This window comes from Megalops cyprinoides, chromosome 23 (assembly GCF_013368585.1).
Source record: "Megalops cyprinoides isolate fMegCyp1 chromosome 23, fMegCyp1.pri, whole genome shotgun sequence".
Taxonomy (NCBI): Eukaryota; Metazoa; Chordata; class Actinopteri; order Elopiformes; family Megalopidae; genus Megalops; species Megalops cyprinoides.
The window spans coordinates 16,140,769-16,154,400 of NC_050605.1; the positions used below are offsets into that span (position 1 = coordinate 16,140,769).

The 13,632-nt window shown below is 43.9% G+C and overlaps 2 protein-coding genes across 2 annotated transcripts; one reads left to right on the forward strand and one right to left on the reverse strand.

The window, feature by feature from the left end:
* The first annotated feature begins 730 nt into the window (after nt 1–730).
* Nucleotides 731–7,963, forward strand: si:ch73-352p4.8 (cystine/glutamate transporter). Its single transcript, XM_036518070.1, has 13 exons — nt 731–851; nt 1,271–1,497; nt 3,423–3,549; nt 3,882–3,997; nt 4,528–4,653; nt 4,931–5,030; nt 5,121–5,165; nt 5,310–5,433; nt 5,566–5,669; nt 5,759–5,855; nt 6,021–6,170; nt 6,601–6,778; nt 7,592–7,963. The coding sequence occupies exons 2-13, from the start codon at nt 1,275–1,277 to the stop codon at nt 7,654–7,656; spliced, it is 1,455 nt and encodes a 484-aa protein (XP_036373963.1). The 5' UTR covers nt 731–851; nt 1,271–1,274; the 3' UTR covers nt 7,657–7,963.
* Nucleotides 7,964–9,504: 1,541 nt separating this feature from the next.
* foxm1 (forkhead box M1) lies at nt 9,505–13,632 on the reverse strand. Its single transcript, XM_036518479.1, has 8 exons — nt 13,317–13,632; nt 12,965–13,113; nt 12,074–12,268; nt 11,802–11,930; nt 11,461–11,562; nt 11,130–11,184; nt 10,816–11,015; nt 9,505–10,287 (listed from the first exon to the last, which is right to left on the reverse strand). Exons 1-8 carry the CDS (start codon nt 13,630–13,632, stop codon nt 9,505–9,507), a joined length of 1,929 nt encoding a protein of 642 aa, XP_036374372.1.

Consider the following 13,632-nt stretch of genomic DNA (forward strand, 5'->3'; position numbering starts at 1 on the left):
CCAACATGCGGTTCATGAAGTTTCAATTTTCCCTTCAATAATACAGACAGATAAGATAAAGGAGGAGGAGAAAGAAGACATGAAGATTCCATGCTTAGAAACAGAAAAATGCATTAATTTTTATGTACATAACTTTTTCTGAGTGCTGGATTCTTGGACAGCTTTTTGCTTTCTGTTATAACTCATGTTTCTACGTAGGTCCTTGTTGAGGGTCATGTTTATTATATAGTAAGATGGAGAGATGAGCTTAAAAGTTGTATATTTGACAAATAAATTGTTTAAAGTGTTCCTCTCATTACTGCTCTCATTTGTTGTTCTTTCATCTCATTTATTGTTTTATAAGATGGTTATTGCAGAGGAGAAGGCGTTCATCAAAGTAATTTTCCAGGAACTGTTTTGTCCATACTGGAATTTCTCTAGTAAACAGTGTTGTCCAGTACAGACCTCTTAGGGGCTCCTGTTTTCTTGCAGCTGCTCTGACAATGGGGGGCTTCTTCCCTGTGTGAGATTCCAGTGGAAAGCTGTGTATACAACTGCATGCGCACACACACACACACACACACACACACACGGACGCATGCTCTTACATGGCTTTGACCCTCTAAACTGCACTAATTAGTGATGTTGGAGCTTGGAAAGACTGCTGGCTTTGTTCCCCCCCTCTCTTCAGCGGATGGGTGAGTTTCCGTGGTTACTGTGCAGATCTGCATAAGCCTGCAAGGGGGGAAAAAACAAGGCTGTTAGTTTTCTAGGAGAAGGCAAGTCTGTGAGTGTTTAAGCCCCTTCAATCTGCCTCTGTTACTGCCGCGTTCGCAACGTGACGCCACTCCATCCATCTGATCCCTAGAAAGGTGAGTGGGAATGGAAGAGGTTTTTTCCCATCAAACCAGTTAGCTGGTTATGAATGCAATTGCATGCTGAAGTGTTTCCCACAGGCTGACACATTTAATATAGTGGGGCAGGCAGTGCAGATTGTGTATTTGCTAACACAGATTTGTGTGTCAGTGTCAGAGATTGTAGTCTATGTTTTCAGACCTATTGGTGTGTATGTTTTAGGAGAGGAAACCATAGTGAACAGGTGTGTGTGTGTGTGTTTTCTACCACAGGAACGTACTTTTCAGGTGTGATTGTACTCAACTGCTAATTACTTACATACAGGGCTTTCTCGGTAGTGTGAGTCAAACGTGTTTGTTGGCTAACAGGAGCATAATTTGCTGGTGGGGGGGTTTGGTAAAGTCTGAGACCTAATGGCGGGTTTTTGTTGGTACAGAGTCATGCAGCACTCTGAGGGAGGGGCCAAGGGGGGTGAGGCCAAGGCGGGAGAAGAAGCCGTTTACCTGCGGAGAAGGATAGACCTGCTGACTGCCACCTCCCTTATCATTGGCACTGTGGTGGGCAGCGGCATCTTCATTGCACCCAAGGGTGTCCTGATGAACAGTGGCAGTGTGGGCCTGTCTTTGCTGGTGTGGGCTCTGTGTGGAGTCCTCTCCACCTTTGGTAAGAGTGGCTCCTTCATATGGCACTAAATCTTACATTTCTTAACCAGTTTCTTCCCGTTTGTTATGAAAAAAAGAATGCCAATCAGTGACAAACAAAGGGAAATTACAAAAATGAACGTGTCTTATTAACCAGGCATTCTGGTAATGATCCCGCTCAATTACTCCACTCATCTGTGAATGACAATTCACTCAATTCACCGTCGCATGTAGCAGTGTTCTGACATAATGGGGTTTGAGTCTCCGCTGTATCATAGCACACACGTCACACATTCCGTATCATTGTGCCGAGCGTTGTTTTGGTGCCTTTCCAAACAGCCGTTTCCCATGGGTCGAGAGATTGGCGTTGGAACACAAACAGATCAAAGGGAGAGTTTGCGCTATGAAAGGGGGGTCTGCCCCCCCCCCTCTCCCGAACACAACCCCTCACTCAACTTTCGGCTTATGGTGTCACTCCCCTGTAGTGTGACCTAATACTGCGACGCGAAATCCTCAATTAACAATTCTGTGTTTACAGCGAGCCAGTATCGCACGGCGCTGGACAACAGCGACAAACATTTCAGCACTTGAAACGTAATTCGTTTGATGTCTGAGGTAGCCTGTGTTAAAGTAACCAGAGCTGCGATCAATTCCATTTTAAGTCCGTCAATTCAAGAAGAGAACTGAAATTCAATTCGTGAATTGAAAATCGCTATGTAACTTTCTATGAAAAAATGTACCAATTCACGAATTGAATTTCAGTTAATTCCTTGAATTGACTGAACTGAAATGCAATTGATCCAAACTCTGAGAGTAACACGTTTTCAAAGCTTAACAGCGTGGAACGTTCACACATTTTAAATGCTCTCAAATGATAAGCTGCTCAAACAATTATCTTTCTGTTTCCCTGATTTTGTAACTTTTCCTGTTGATGTCATGTAGATAAATAAATACCACATGATGTTACAGTTGTATGGACTCTTTTAACATCTTAGTATTAGCTCGGCATTAAATCAAGCTATTCAGATGGCATATTTCGTAGGCTAGACGCAGCCGCTGTTTTAGTAATACGGTAAAACAGCATCGTGGCTCTACTATGGGAATTCTTTGGAAAAAGTTTAAGAAGAAGTCAAGCTCTAACAGGGCGTATTATAGCGTGTTTCAGATGTGCTGCACCTCAGAAATGTGGCAGGTTTACCCGCATTCTTTGCCTGTATAGGTAACTTTCGAAAAGTCGTATCATTCTTCTTGTTCTATCACCTGGTCTCTTCTATCACGTGGTTATTTGAATATTATATATAATTTCAGCTGGATTGCCTGTTTCTTAACAAATATTGTTGAGTTATGAGATGCTACATTTACATTACATTACATTTACATTTATTTGTTTGGCAGATGCTTTTATCCAAAGCGACTTACAAATGGGGTAGAGTAAGCAAAACAACCATAAGGATGTTAGATCTTCTATACACTATTCCAAGGCTTTTTGAAATAATTTTATTAGGCAATTCAACGAATAAATTATATTTTACAAAATATGTAATCCCAAACAAAGATAGTTATTAAACGTTATTTATTTTGTGCACGTAGTAGTGTTCATTAAATAATGATGAAACCGTTTGTACTCATCTGAAAGTTCTAAACTGCGCTGTAACTATTTATGCAGTAAAGGGGTTGCACGGAACAACTCACAGCTTACATTAAAAGTAACCATTGAAATATTGATATGTATTTCCATTTTTTTCCAAATGTAATAAATAATAATAATAATAATTTATTATTATTATTATTTACTTTTCAACGCGAGTTAGTCTGAATAGTCACATAATGGAGAGCCAACCCCAAATAGAGGCATGCACATTGTCATTTATTCTAGGTATTGGTGTATATCTATAGCAGATGAACATATGAACAGAAACCCTTGTGCTGCACTCTGTCTGTGGACAGGAGCTCTGTGCTATGCGGAGCTGGGCACCAGCTTTAAGAAGTCTGGGGGCCACTACACCTACCTGCTGGAGACCCTGGGACCCTTGCCTGCATTCCTGCGACTCTGGGCAGAGTTCATCTTGGTCAGGTCAGCCACCACAGCCACCCTCTCCTGTGGTGTGTGTGTGTGTTATCACATGCATGGGTGTGCACAAGCATGTGACATTGTGTGAGTTATTTTGCGTGTATTTCAAAGTGTGTGCACCTCTGTGGGAGCTTCTTTGTGAATTCAGCCTGGAGTGATTCAGCAGAATGCCATGTGAAATACAGAAGCCAGATGCAGATCACATTCTTAGGTGCATTCTTCGCACGTGAGAACTGTTCACACAGACATGGCTGCCCATGTCTGTCGTCTGTGATGCCTGTTGTTGCATGTTTTGATGTCCATCATGTGTGTGTTAACTGTCTTGTGTGCTTCAGGCCTGCAGTGGCCTCTGTGGTGTCCCTGGCATTTGGCCGCTACGTCGTGGAGCCCTTCTTTGCCCCCTGTCCCGCACCCCCAGTCCTGGTCAAGCTCGTCGGCATTCTAGGAGTGTGTGAGTCACAGCTCAGGTCACTGAATGTCTGTAGGACCACTGAAAACATTTCAGCGGTTTCTTATAAATAAATCGATCAGAGGCAGTTTACTGCTGTAGAGATACAATGATGAATAAGACCCTATTCAAGGAGTATCAACAGCCAGCCTTTAGTCAATGCTAACTCTGACTCTTGAGCATAATGTGAAAACACTATCAGTATATAAATTTGTATTGTCTTGTAATTGGCTCATGACAGATGCAGTGAGGAGTTTGGTGTGCATGCATGTGTGTGTCTTTATGTGTGCACATGTTGTCTGTGTTGGTGGAGCACTAGGTGTCCTAGAGTGTGTGTGAATGGGACAGTATACAGTCTGTATGTGTGCTTGTTGAGGTAGTTGCATTCTGTTGCGATGGCACTATTTTCTGTGCCTCTCTCTCACTCCCTCTTTTCTTCTCTCTCTGCCTCCCAACCTCTCTCTTTCACTCCCTCATTCTGTCACATTCTCACTCCTTTCCCCTCCTCCCCCTCTCTCTCCCTCCTTTTCCAGCTTTCGTTGTGGCAGTGAACTGTTGGAGCGTAAGCCTGGCCTCAAAGACCCAGATCACTCTCACATTCATCAAGATGTTTGCCTTGGTCCTCATCATTGTCCCAGGAATCATGGCACTGTTCAGGGGTGGGTGGGTCTCAGGACTCAGCATGCGTCTGTGTCCTTGTGTTTGGGTTAGACCAAAATCGGTCAACTGATCGCAAAACCTTGATGCTGAAATGAATCTGCTGTTTTTATCCTGCTTCTTGATTAAAAGTATCACTGTTGCCATTCCAATAACTGGAACTCAAATAACCTGTTACAAAAGATCATAATTATGCTACTGCTAATCACTCTCTTGTGTAAATAGGTCGATTGTGTAAAGCAGTGTTGAATGGTGTCTTCTCATACTGTCTCACTTCAGGACAGACAGACAACTTCCAGAATGCTTTTGATTCTGGATCCTTAACCCTGAACAAGCTGCCACTAGCATTCTACTCAGGCCTCTATGCCTATGGAGGATGGTACGTCTCAGGAAATTAAAATTATGTATCAGGTGTTTCCACAAGCTTAAGTTAAACACACACTTTTGCTGTTATGCCTCTTTTCTCTAGGTTTTATTTGAATTTTGTGACAGAAGAAGTTATCAATCCTAACAGGTACAAAAACTGTGTTGTGGCAGTATACTAAAGTATGACTTTTCTATGGACATTTGCATACCTTTTACTGAAACATGAAAGCTGGGCAGTCGTTAGAAAAATAACACTTGCTCTGATTTTTTGCCATCTTTTCTTTCCACTCAGAAACATTCCACTGTCAATCATCTTCTCCATGGTAACAGTAACTGTGTGTTACGTGCTGGTCAACGTGTCATACTACACAATGATGACAGCCGGGGAGCTGCTGGTGTCAGAGGCTGTGGCTGTGGTCAGTACAGCTGTGCTCTGTCAGCAGCTTTTCAAACTGCTTTGCTTCTGGAGAGTGGAGAGATGACAAACCAATTGTGAAGGCTAGTGTTTCTGGGGCTCAGTCATTTAGATTCTGTCGTTCTGTGCACAGACCTTTGCAGATCGTGCTCTGCACAGGATCGCCTCGGTTATCCCGGTGCTGGTGGCCATGTCCTGTCTGGGGGCTCTGAACGGAGGCTTCTTTGTGGCCCCCAGGTAAAACACTCCCCTACATGTGCCAGCTTCCACAGAGCTGCAGTCACATGCTTGGTTATACGTATTTAATGTCTCTCTCCGTGCTTTAGGATGCTGTTTGTGGGGGCCAGGGAGGGGCACTGGCCTGTTGTCTTCTCCATGATCCACATCCGTAGACAGACGCCCCTGCCTGCTGTGCTGCTGCTGGTACAGTACTGTCGGATACCACCCCTTCTCGCCCATTGGACCCTATTCCACAACAGTCCTCCTTCTGCATAGTAATGTGGAGTTGAGCAGGTGTTGTCCCAGGTGTTTACAGTGTGACAGACATGCGTTTCTTACCCTTTACCCATCTTGATCCTGTCTCCGCAGTACCCACTGGTGGTGCTGATGCTGGCGAGAGGCGAGCTCTTTCAGCTGGTCAATTTCGCCTCCTTCTCCCGCTGGCTCTTTATTGCCTTGGCAACCCTGGGGATGCTCATCCATCGCTACCGCTTCCCGCTTCACCCCAGGCCCTTCAAGGCAACTATGATCACTAGAACTCTCACCGTTTTCATTACTAGAACAAGCTATAAAGCAACCAATATTAGTAATACTATTATGGTGGGATTGCAGTACTGTTACAGGCTTTGGTCTGTTATTAACTGAAGTGGCAATAATGGAAATAATGAATTCCACAAAATATCACCTGGAACTCTCTACTAGCTAGCTTGTACCTTGTTTGGCCAGTTATTGAATGTTGGTCATGCAGTGATTCTAAAACTGTTCACTCCTTATATGGCTTTTTCCTTAAAGACAGCCAATACTAAAGGCACTAAAAACGTTGTAAAGTCTGGGCAGGTGTTCCACAGCATATAAATTATTGAAAGGCTGAGGGTTGGCTATTTCACTTTGATCATTTTTCTTTTCCTGCGTCATGCTCCGACCCTTCGTCTCCTTCTGTTGGCCACAGGTGCCGGTGGCCATTGCAGTGTCTTTCACAGTGGTGTGCTTCTTCATCGTGGGGCTGTCTCTGTACTCTGACCCCTGGAACACGGGAGGCAGTTGCATCATCACCTTGTCCGGGGTGCCTGTGTACTACCTGACCGTGCATCGGCCGCGCTTGCCCCCCCGCTGGAGGAGAGCCTTCAGTAAGTGACACAGGGCTGCACACCCTAATAACACAGTGTACTTTGACACACCTATCCACCGCACACATGCAGCAATTAGCTGTAGGTGTGCCAAAGTCTGCTGAAGCTGAAAACAATCAGTTCAGTTGTTTTATTTAATCTACATGACAGAAGGCTATATGTGAATATGTATTCTCAATTGTATGGATTTTACATGCTTGTCAACATCACGTCACAAGAAAATGATTAAAATATTAATGTGTGAGTAAAATACCAAAGACCAATAAAGTTGATGTTGGATCATCAAACAGTACAATCTGAAATAATCCAATATTCAGGGAGGAGATAACAGATTTTTGGGTAGACGGGTTGAAGTAACAAAACAGGCACTGGTTTGATAGGCTGAAGTTACATACTTATTATTATTATTATTATCATTACATACCTCAGTAGTTCGGTGCTACATCTATAAGAAACACATCAACAAAGAAAATAATGACAGAAAGTGTTACTATGTGTAAATGAGTATCTTCCTCTCACTTGGACACAGAAAGCTGCAACTCACAGCCATGCTGTCCCATCATGTGGACCAGAGGCATCATCATTAGCTAGTTGTAGTTCTAGGTTTTCATAAGTACAGTTCCAAAATGCAACGCCACTACACACAACTGTAAAGTAACATTTCATTGCTTTACTGAAGAAATTGCAGAAATAGCAAAAATGCATACGTAAGTGCATATACAATATGTGGGTTGTGCTCTTAGTGTTGGTGTTGAATGAATGGACTTCTTGTCATGGTAGACTATGTGCAACTGACAGGATTTTGTTTTGTAGACTACTGCAGCAAGCAGCTACAGATCCTAATGGAGGTGGCCCAACAAGAGATCCAGACCTACTGAAGACTTCCCCATTTCTGGTTTCTTCCTCGGTGTCAAGTCTTGCTGAAACTACCACATTTTCAAAATGCCTGTCCTTTACAGGAACCAGGAGTATTGGTTTGCTGTGAAAATATAATAGTTTCTGTTCATGTATATCTTGTCAGTTTGGGAAATGTAAATGCCAATAATTTATGTTGATGACCTAACTCTAACACTGTTAATATATTCAGTCACTGTGAGAGGGCCTCTGTAAATGGAAAATATCTCCTGTTCCTCTAATTTCATTATAAAAGTTCTTGTTAAAGCCTGTTGTGACCACATATGAAAACACCCGTTTGTAAATCGGCATCCTCAATACAACACAAGTCGATTTTCATGTCATGCTTTCCTCGACTCTGTCATGGTGTTCTTCATGTATTCTCATTCTCTTCAACGTGTACACAAATTTCACGTATGTGGGTGAAAAAATCCAATACCTTCCAGGAAAAGAAAAAAGGTGAAAGTACTACTGTAGCACTTCACAGCAGAAGCTGTGTATAAAATTCACTTCCCAGAAGATTTTATCTCAGACTGATTTCCATGATATGAGTCAGCATTGATTTTTGCTGCACTAAACTACCTTGGACTGGCTATGAGATGGAGGTCTTTATAGGGATAAATCAACATTGGCTTACTTAATTTTTAGTACATTTGAATGTTTTTAAAATAGTGAAATTAAATTATAACTGACTGAAGCAGCAGGCCATGTACACGACACTCATTGTCTATGCCAGATGGCCTATGTTGACAGTTGCATACACCCGTGTCTAAGAGTTTGTGGTACTTGTATGTAAAACCACATCTGTAGCTACAGCACACAAAAAAAGTTTAAATTCTGAGTGATACTGCACATATGCACACTGTCAACTGCACTCTCACACGCAAAGGAAGCCTGACAGGGTTTCAGTTTATAGAACATCACCTTTTTGGGAGCTGCTGACATAAAAGTAGAATTAAAAAAAAAAAAAATACAATATTTGCACTTTATAAGGAGAGGCAAAGGAAAGCCCAGTGACCATAGCAACCACAGAATTTTACCTCAGGCCACACCGTTCTGAAGCCAAGCTACTTTTTCCCTTTACCTATGAGAACTCTTGACTCAAAAAAGTCAGATACTGTGCATACTGTGAATCAGGTCAGATACTGTGCCATCTAAAGGCAGTTATGCTGTCTTCTTTTTATGACATGAGAATCCATGACCTCACCACAAAAAAAAACATTTTTAATAGCATTTATTTTCCCCTCATTTTCTGGTGTTATATATTATGTATACAACATGCTGAATTTAATGACTCCCAATAGCCCCTATGACAGGTCTGCTATTTTGAGCAGAAATGCCTGTTTAAATACTAAAACCGTAGTGTCTCACTAAAGGATTAGACAGATACATCAACTTACACGCATTTTACACGCCTAATACAAAATATACAGAATGTGCAAATTAAAACAAGACAAACTGGATGTACATTCATCAATCACAGCAAGAGAGAGAAACACAGAGAAAGGGAGAGACTGGCAAATGTATGCTCATTTCTAGTGCTTCCTTCAAGAGCAGAACAGTCATGTGGCAAAATACCCTCCATGTACAGTAATTGGTTGATACCAACATGAAATTAAAAACCAGACAAACAAACAGTCCAAGACTAAGACATGGCAGTTTTGTGGCACAGGGACATACCATCTAGAGGAGGGAATAGACACAGTAGACAACAGGCAAAATTTATAATATATTTAAAAGATATTTATCTGAGCAGCTTAGTAATGGAAAAAGAAAAAAGGCCAGCTTCACTGACAGCTGGAAGCGCGTTAAAAGAAGGGGGCAGTGGCATGTCACTTGAGTTCTGGGATGAGCTGTGACCAGCTGATGTTGCCCATGGCCAACTCTTCGTCATCCAGCCCTGAAAAGCTGATGTCCACCAGAATCTTACTCAGACTGTCGTTCATGGTATCCAGGATAAGACCCTCAGTGAGGGAGCGGTTGGCCATGGTAGCGCCCCCGACCTGCAGCTCCCGGGAGCAGGACCCGAGGCGTTCGGGCCCTGGGGAGGTTTGGGCAGGAGGGGAGCGGGAGGAGGTCAGGAGCTCACGGGGGGAGCTGAAGAGAGGCAGTTCCTTGAACGGCGTGCTGCTGAAGCTGAAGGGGGTGTGGTTGTGACGCTGGGGGGTGTGGGTGGTGCCACGGGGCGTGCGGATGGGGCTGAAGTCCAGCACGCTGTGGCCCTCTTTGCTCAGGGGCGTCAACCTCCAGGGCTCTGGCAGTGTGTCAGGGGGCTTGCTGGGTGTGGAAGAGGCAGGGTGGCTGCCTTTAATGGGAGTCTTGAAGGCATGTCCCCTCTCTGGGCTGTCAGACTCTGGCTTGGGTTCGGGCTCGGCCTCTCGCGTGTCCTGGAAGGTGGAGAGGTCAGAGGCCAGACCCGAATCGAAGAAGGTGCTGTCGGGGAAGAGAAGAACGGGCTCCTCGCTGGAGGGTAGGACCAGACGCTGCTTACGGCGCGAGCTACTGGCTTCCTTCCTGCTGTGGGGAGGCTGGGCCTCTGGGGCTTCGTGGGTCACGGCAACATCGAGCGATTCTTCTTTCAACACATCCACTTGGGGTGGGGCATGCTGTAGAACCTGCAGTGCGCACACACACAGACACACATGGAACAAAATCCTCTGAAATCTCATCCAATTAACCTACAAGATTTCATTTTGAGGTGAGACACATGCCGAGCCAAATTGCTCATTTGGCTCTACTCTATCCATTTTTGGCTTTTCTGTTATTTTGCTTCTATATATCTGTTCTTCAATAGTCAAGATAATAATAAAAAAAAAAACTTAAATATTTTCGTTTTGTAAGCTTAACACACTGATATATTCCTGGAAAGCTAGGCTTTCTGTAGCCACGGATTCATTTGAACCTTATATAGTTACTTCATCGTGAGTTCCAACAGTTGGCCTTTAACAGACCTCATTCAGCAAGTATAGTCTCATCGTACAGTACATAGAATAGTCTCAGATGTCTCAGTTGATATAGACTTGCAGAGGCAAGCTGATTTTATTAATATTATGTAGGTAACGTATTTATTTATAATCCTGGGAAACCAGACGATGATTAACAACAGAAATACTGATAAAATAATAGCCTAAATGTAGGCAAACACCGGACTTTACCTTCGGCGCAATCCGAACCTTCTTTCCCCCTCCGTGGATGCTGGCAGTTGAAGAACTACAGTTCTGTTGTGGCGCAGCTAGAGGAAGCTGTGCAGAGGGCAGGAAGAGGGAGGGGGCGAGGGGAAGCTGGATGGGGACCAGGTAGGAGTCAGTGCGTGGTAGAAGAGGCTTCATCTTCCTCTCTGAAACTGCGGGGGAAAAAAAAAGTCAGAGGGGAAAAGAAACTACTCTCTTTCTGTTTTCAGTCATGCTTATTGCCTGTTACTCAGCCCCAAAGATCCTCCTCTCCTGCTGTCACTTACCCGTGGTGCTTGCAGCTGGCGCTTTCCTCAGTTCAGGAATAGCTCGCTTCAGTGGCTGTGGGGAGATGCTCAGTGTTAATTGCTCATTCCCAGCATGGTCTGAGGGTAAAAACTTTCCTCTGCTCGTCAGACTCCAATAACTGAGAAAGTTAACCTGACCTAGACATGCATAAGGGTAAAAGGTTACTGAAGGGAGTGGTTACATGGCAACGGCTACAGTTCTGTGATGGCTGCTGCACTCCCTGCACCTCACGTCTCTTCCTGAAACACATTTCCAGCACAACTATACGACAACACACAAAGATGCGAGAATTGCTGTCCCTGGCTGCACGTATGATTGTGGCGGAAGTGAGGGGGTGAAGGGCAGCCTTACTTGTTGCTCACAGACCTGCAGAGTCTGTGGAGAAGGGGGGGCTGCTGGGTCCACCACAGGCTGAAGGAGCGGATGGGAAAACAGTGGACAGTCAGCGGAATAAGATAAAGCCAACACGAGTACAAATCCTGTGTGTTCCCCCTGGCCGAAACGCATTGATTATCAGCTACTTTGGATAACGGCTCGCAAGAAATTGGTCAGGCTGATGAAGGTCTTTGTAACCAACACATAGCGAAGAGAACTAAAACCTTGATAGACAAACCCATCTATGAACATGATGTTCCCGCCAGGACACCTACCTTGTAGACCTGATCAAGGGTCAGGCAGCGGTTGGCCTCGGGGCGAATCGTCCAGTAGGAGATCTTGCCGTCATGAGAAGTCTCACGGATGAACATGTCATGCAAGGAGAGGTTGTGACGGATGGAATTCTAGAGGGGGCATAAAGATAGTCTTATAGAAAATAAACCTTGGGAAAATTACTTCAAAATAAAGCTTTGATTAGTTATGTCACCTTGCCTACTTCTTGCCATTAGTTACACAATTCTCTCTGGCTTATGGGGGGTATGTTTACCTTCCAGCCTGGCTTGGCCACATTTCTGAAGTAAGAAAAGTGGTCCTCGATCCAGGTGTAAATCTCCTTCAGGGTCATCCTCCTGTTCTTCTTGCTGTTGATGGCAAACTGGATCATAGCCATGTAGGAGTACGGAGGTCTCTCAGACTGAGGGTCTTTAACGTTGCACAGCCCCTCTCCACATCCTTTGGGTGGCTGAAGGAAAAAAATAGAATTACAGACAATGTTACCTCAAAGTTCTTTTTTAATGAATGAATAAATAGTAAGACATGGAGCATCCAAAAAAGTCAGATGTCAGTGTCTATCCAAATCCTAACAGTTGTGGTTGACATAACATTAAGGCTAGGGTGATGAGTCCTTTTGTATTACTGAAATATCATGTAATGTTATTGATAAAAAATACTGTTATTTGATAACTGTAACTAGCCAAAGGCAAGGTTGTAGGCATTTTTGTATACGGTTATGTCACTCAACACAACAAAATTACATGCACGTTGACCATTCTTATCAAACGTGTTTGGATATCTAAAACTGTAGTGGCTTCTAATAAAGGCAGTTCTGATTTTACAACTTGAACAATTTGCATTTATTAAGCAACCTATATCAAGACATGATTCACAGGGGAATCAGAACCACTTTGAAGTGGCAGTGCAAATAACTTGTATTTACATGTTGCAGTACAATGAAGCATCTAAAAGTGCCTTAAATTAAGGGTACAATCACCACATCCAACAAAAATGTGTGATAACCTCCTGGTCAGTACTGTTTCCCACCTATTTGTCTTATTGGTAGAACAAGCTGACAAACAGAAGTCTTCTCTGTGAAGACCAGAAAATGGCATAGGACAATAGTTGAATCAGCAGCATTAGTGACCACTGTCAGTGTGATGACCTGGAGAAGCTGTGGGCAGGACTCCTGGTTCTCCTTATTGGGATCTTTCTTCCCAGGGTCGGCTGCCAGACCGTCTGTGCTCATCCCTCCCAGCCACTGAATGTTAGTCAGACTGTCATCCAGAGGGCTGCAGTCCAGCTCCTTGTTTACTGAGAGACGGGAAATAGAATTATACATCTTGCCTCTCAAAAAGTGTGCCGTTACACTTTTTTCAGAATATGAATGATCATTTTTGTTTCTCAAGAAATTACTAACGGAACTTTGGAAAAAAAGCATGTAAAATGGCAGTTATTTCCATAGTTAAAAGCATGGACTTAACGGGCACTACAGATTTAGATGGCTGAAGACTTACAAGGTTTCATTGTGCTCAGGGGCTTGGCATCCACCAGGCAGTCCGTTTCATCTCTCTGAGGAACTCCTCCCTCCGGCTTTGTGTTGAGAGCCAGAGGGTTTCCACATGAACTGTCCCCAACTCCCAAGGCAGGCATGCAGAGTGTCTCTGGCCAGTCCTCTAAACTCCCACTTCCACCGCTCAGCAAGATGAATTTATTGGGTCCCTGAGGGCCACATTCCTTGCCTTTGGCAGTAAGGGCACTGAGGACACTTTGGAGGTCCGCAGTCTTGGGGATGACCACCACCTGTGTGTCAGGCATGGATGGGTGGTCCAT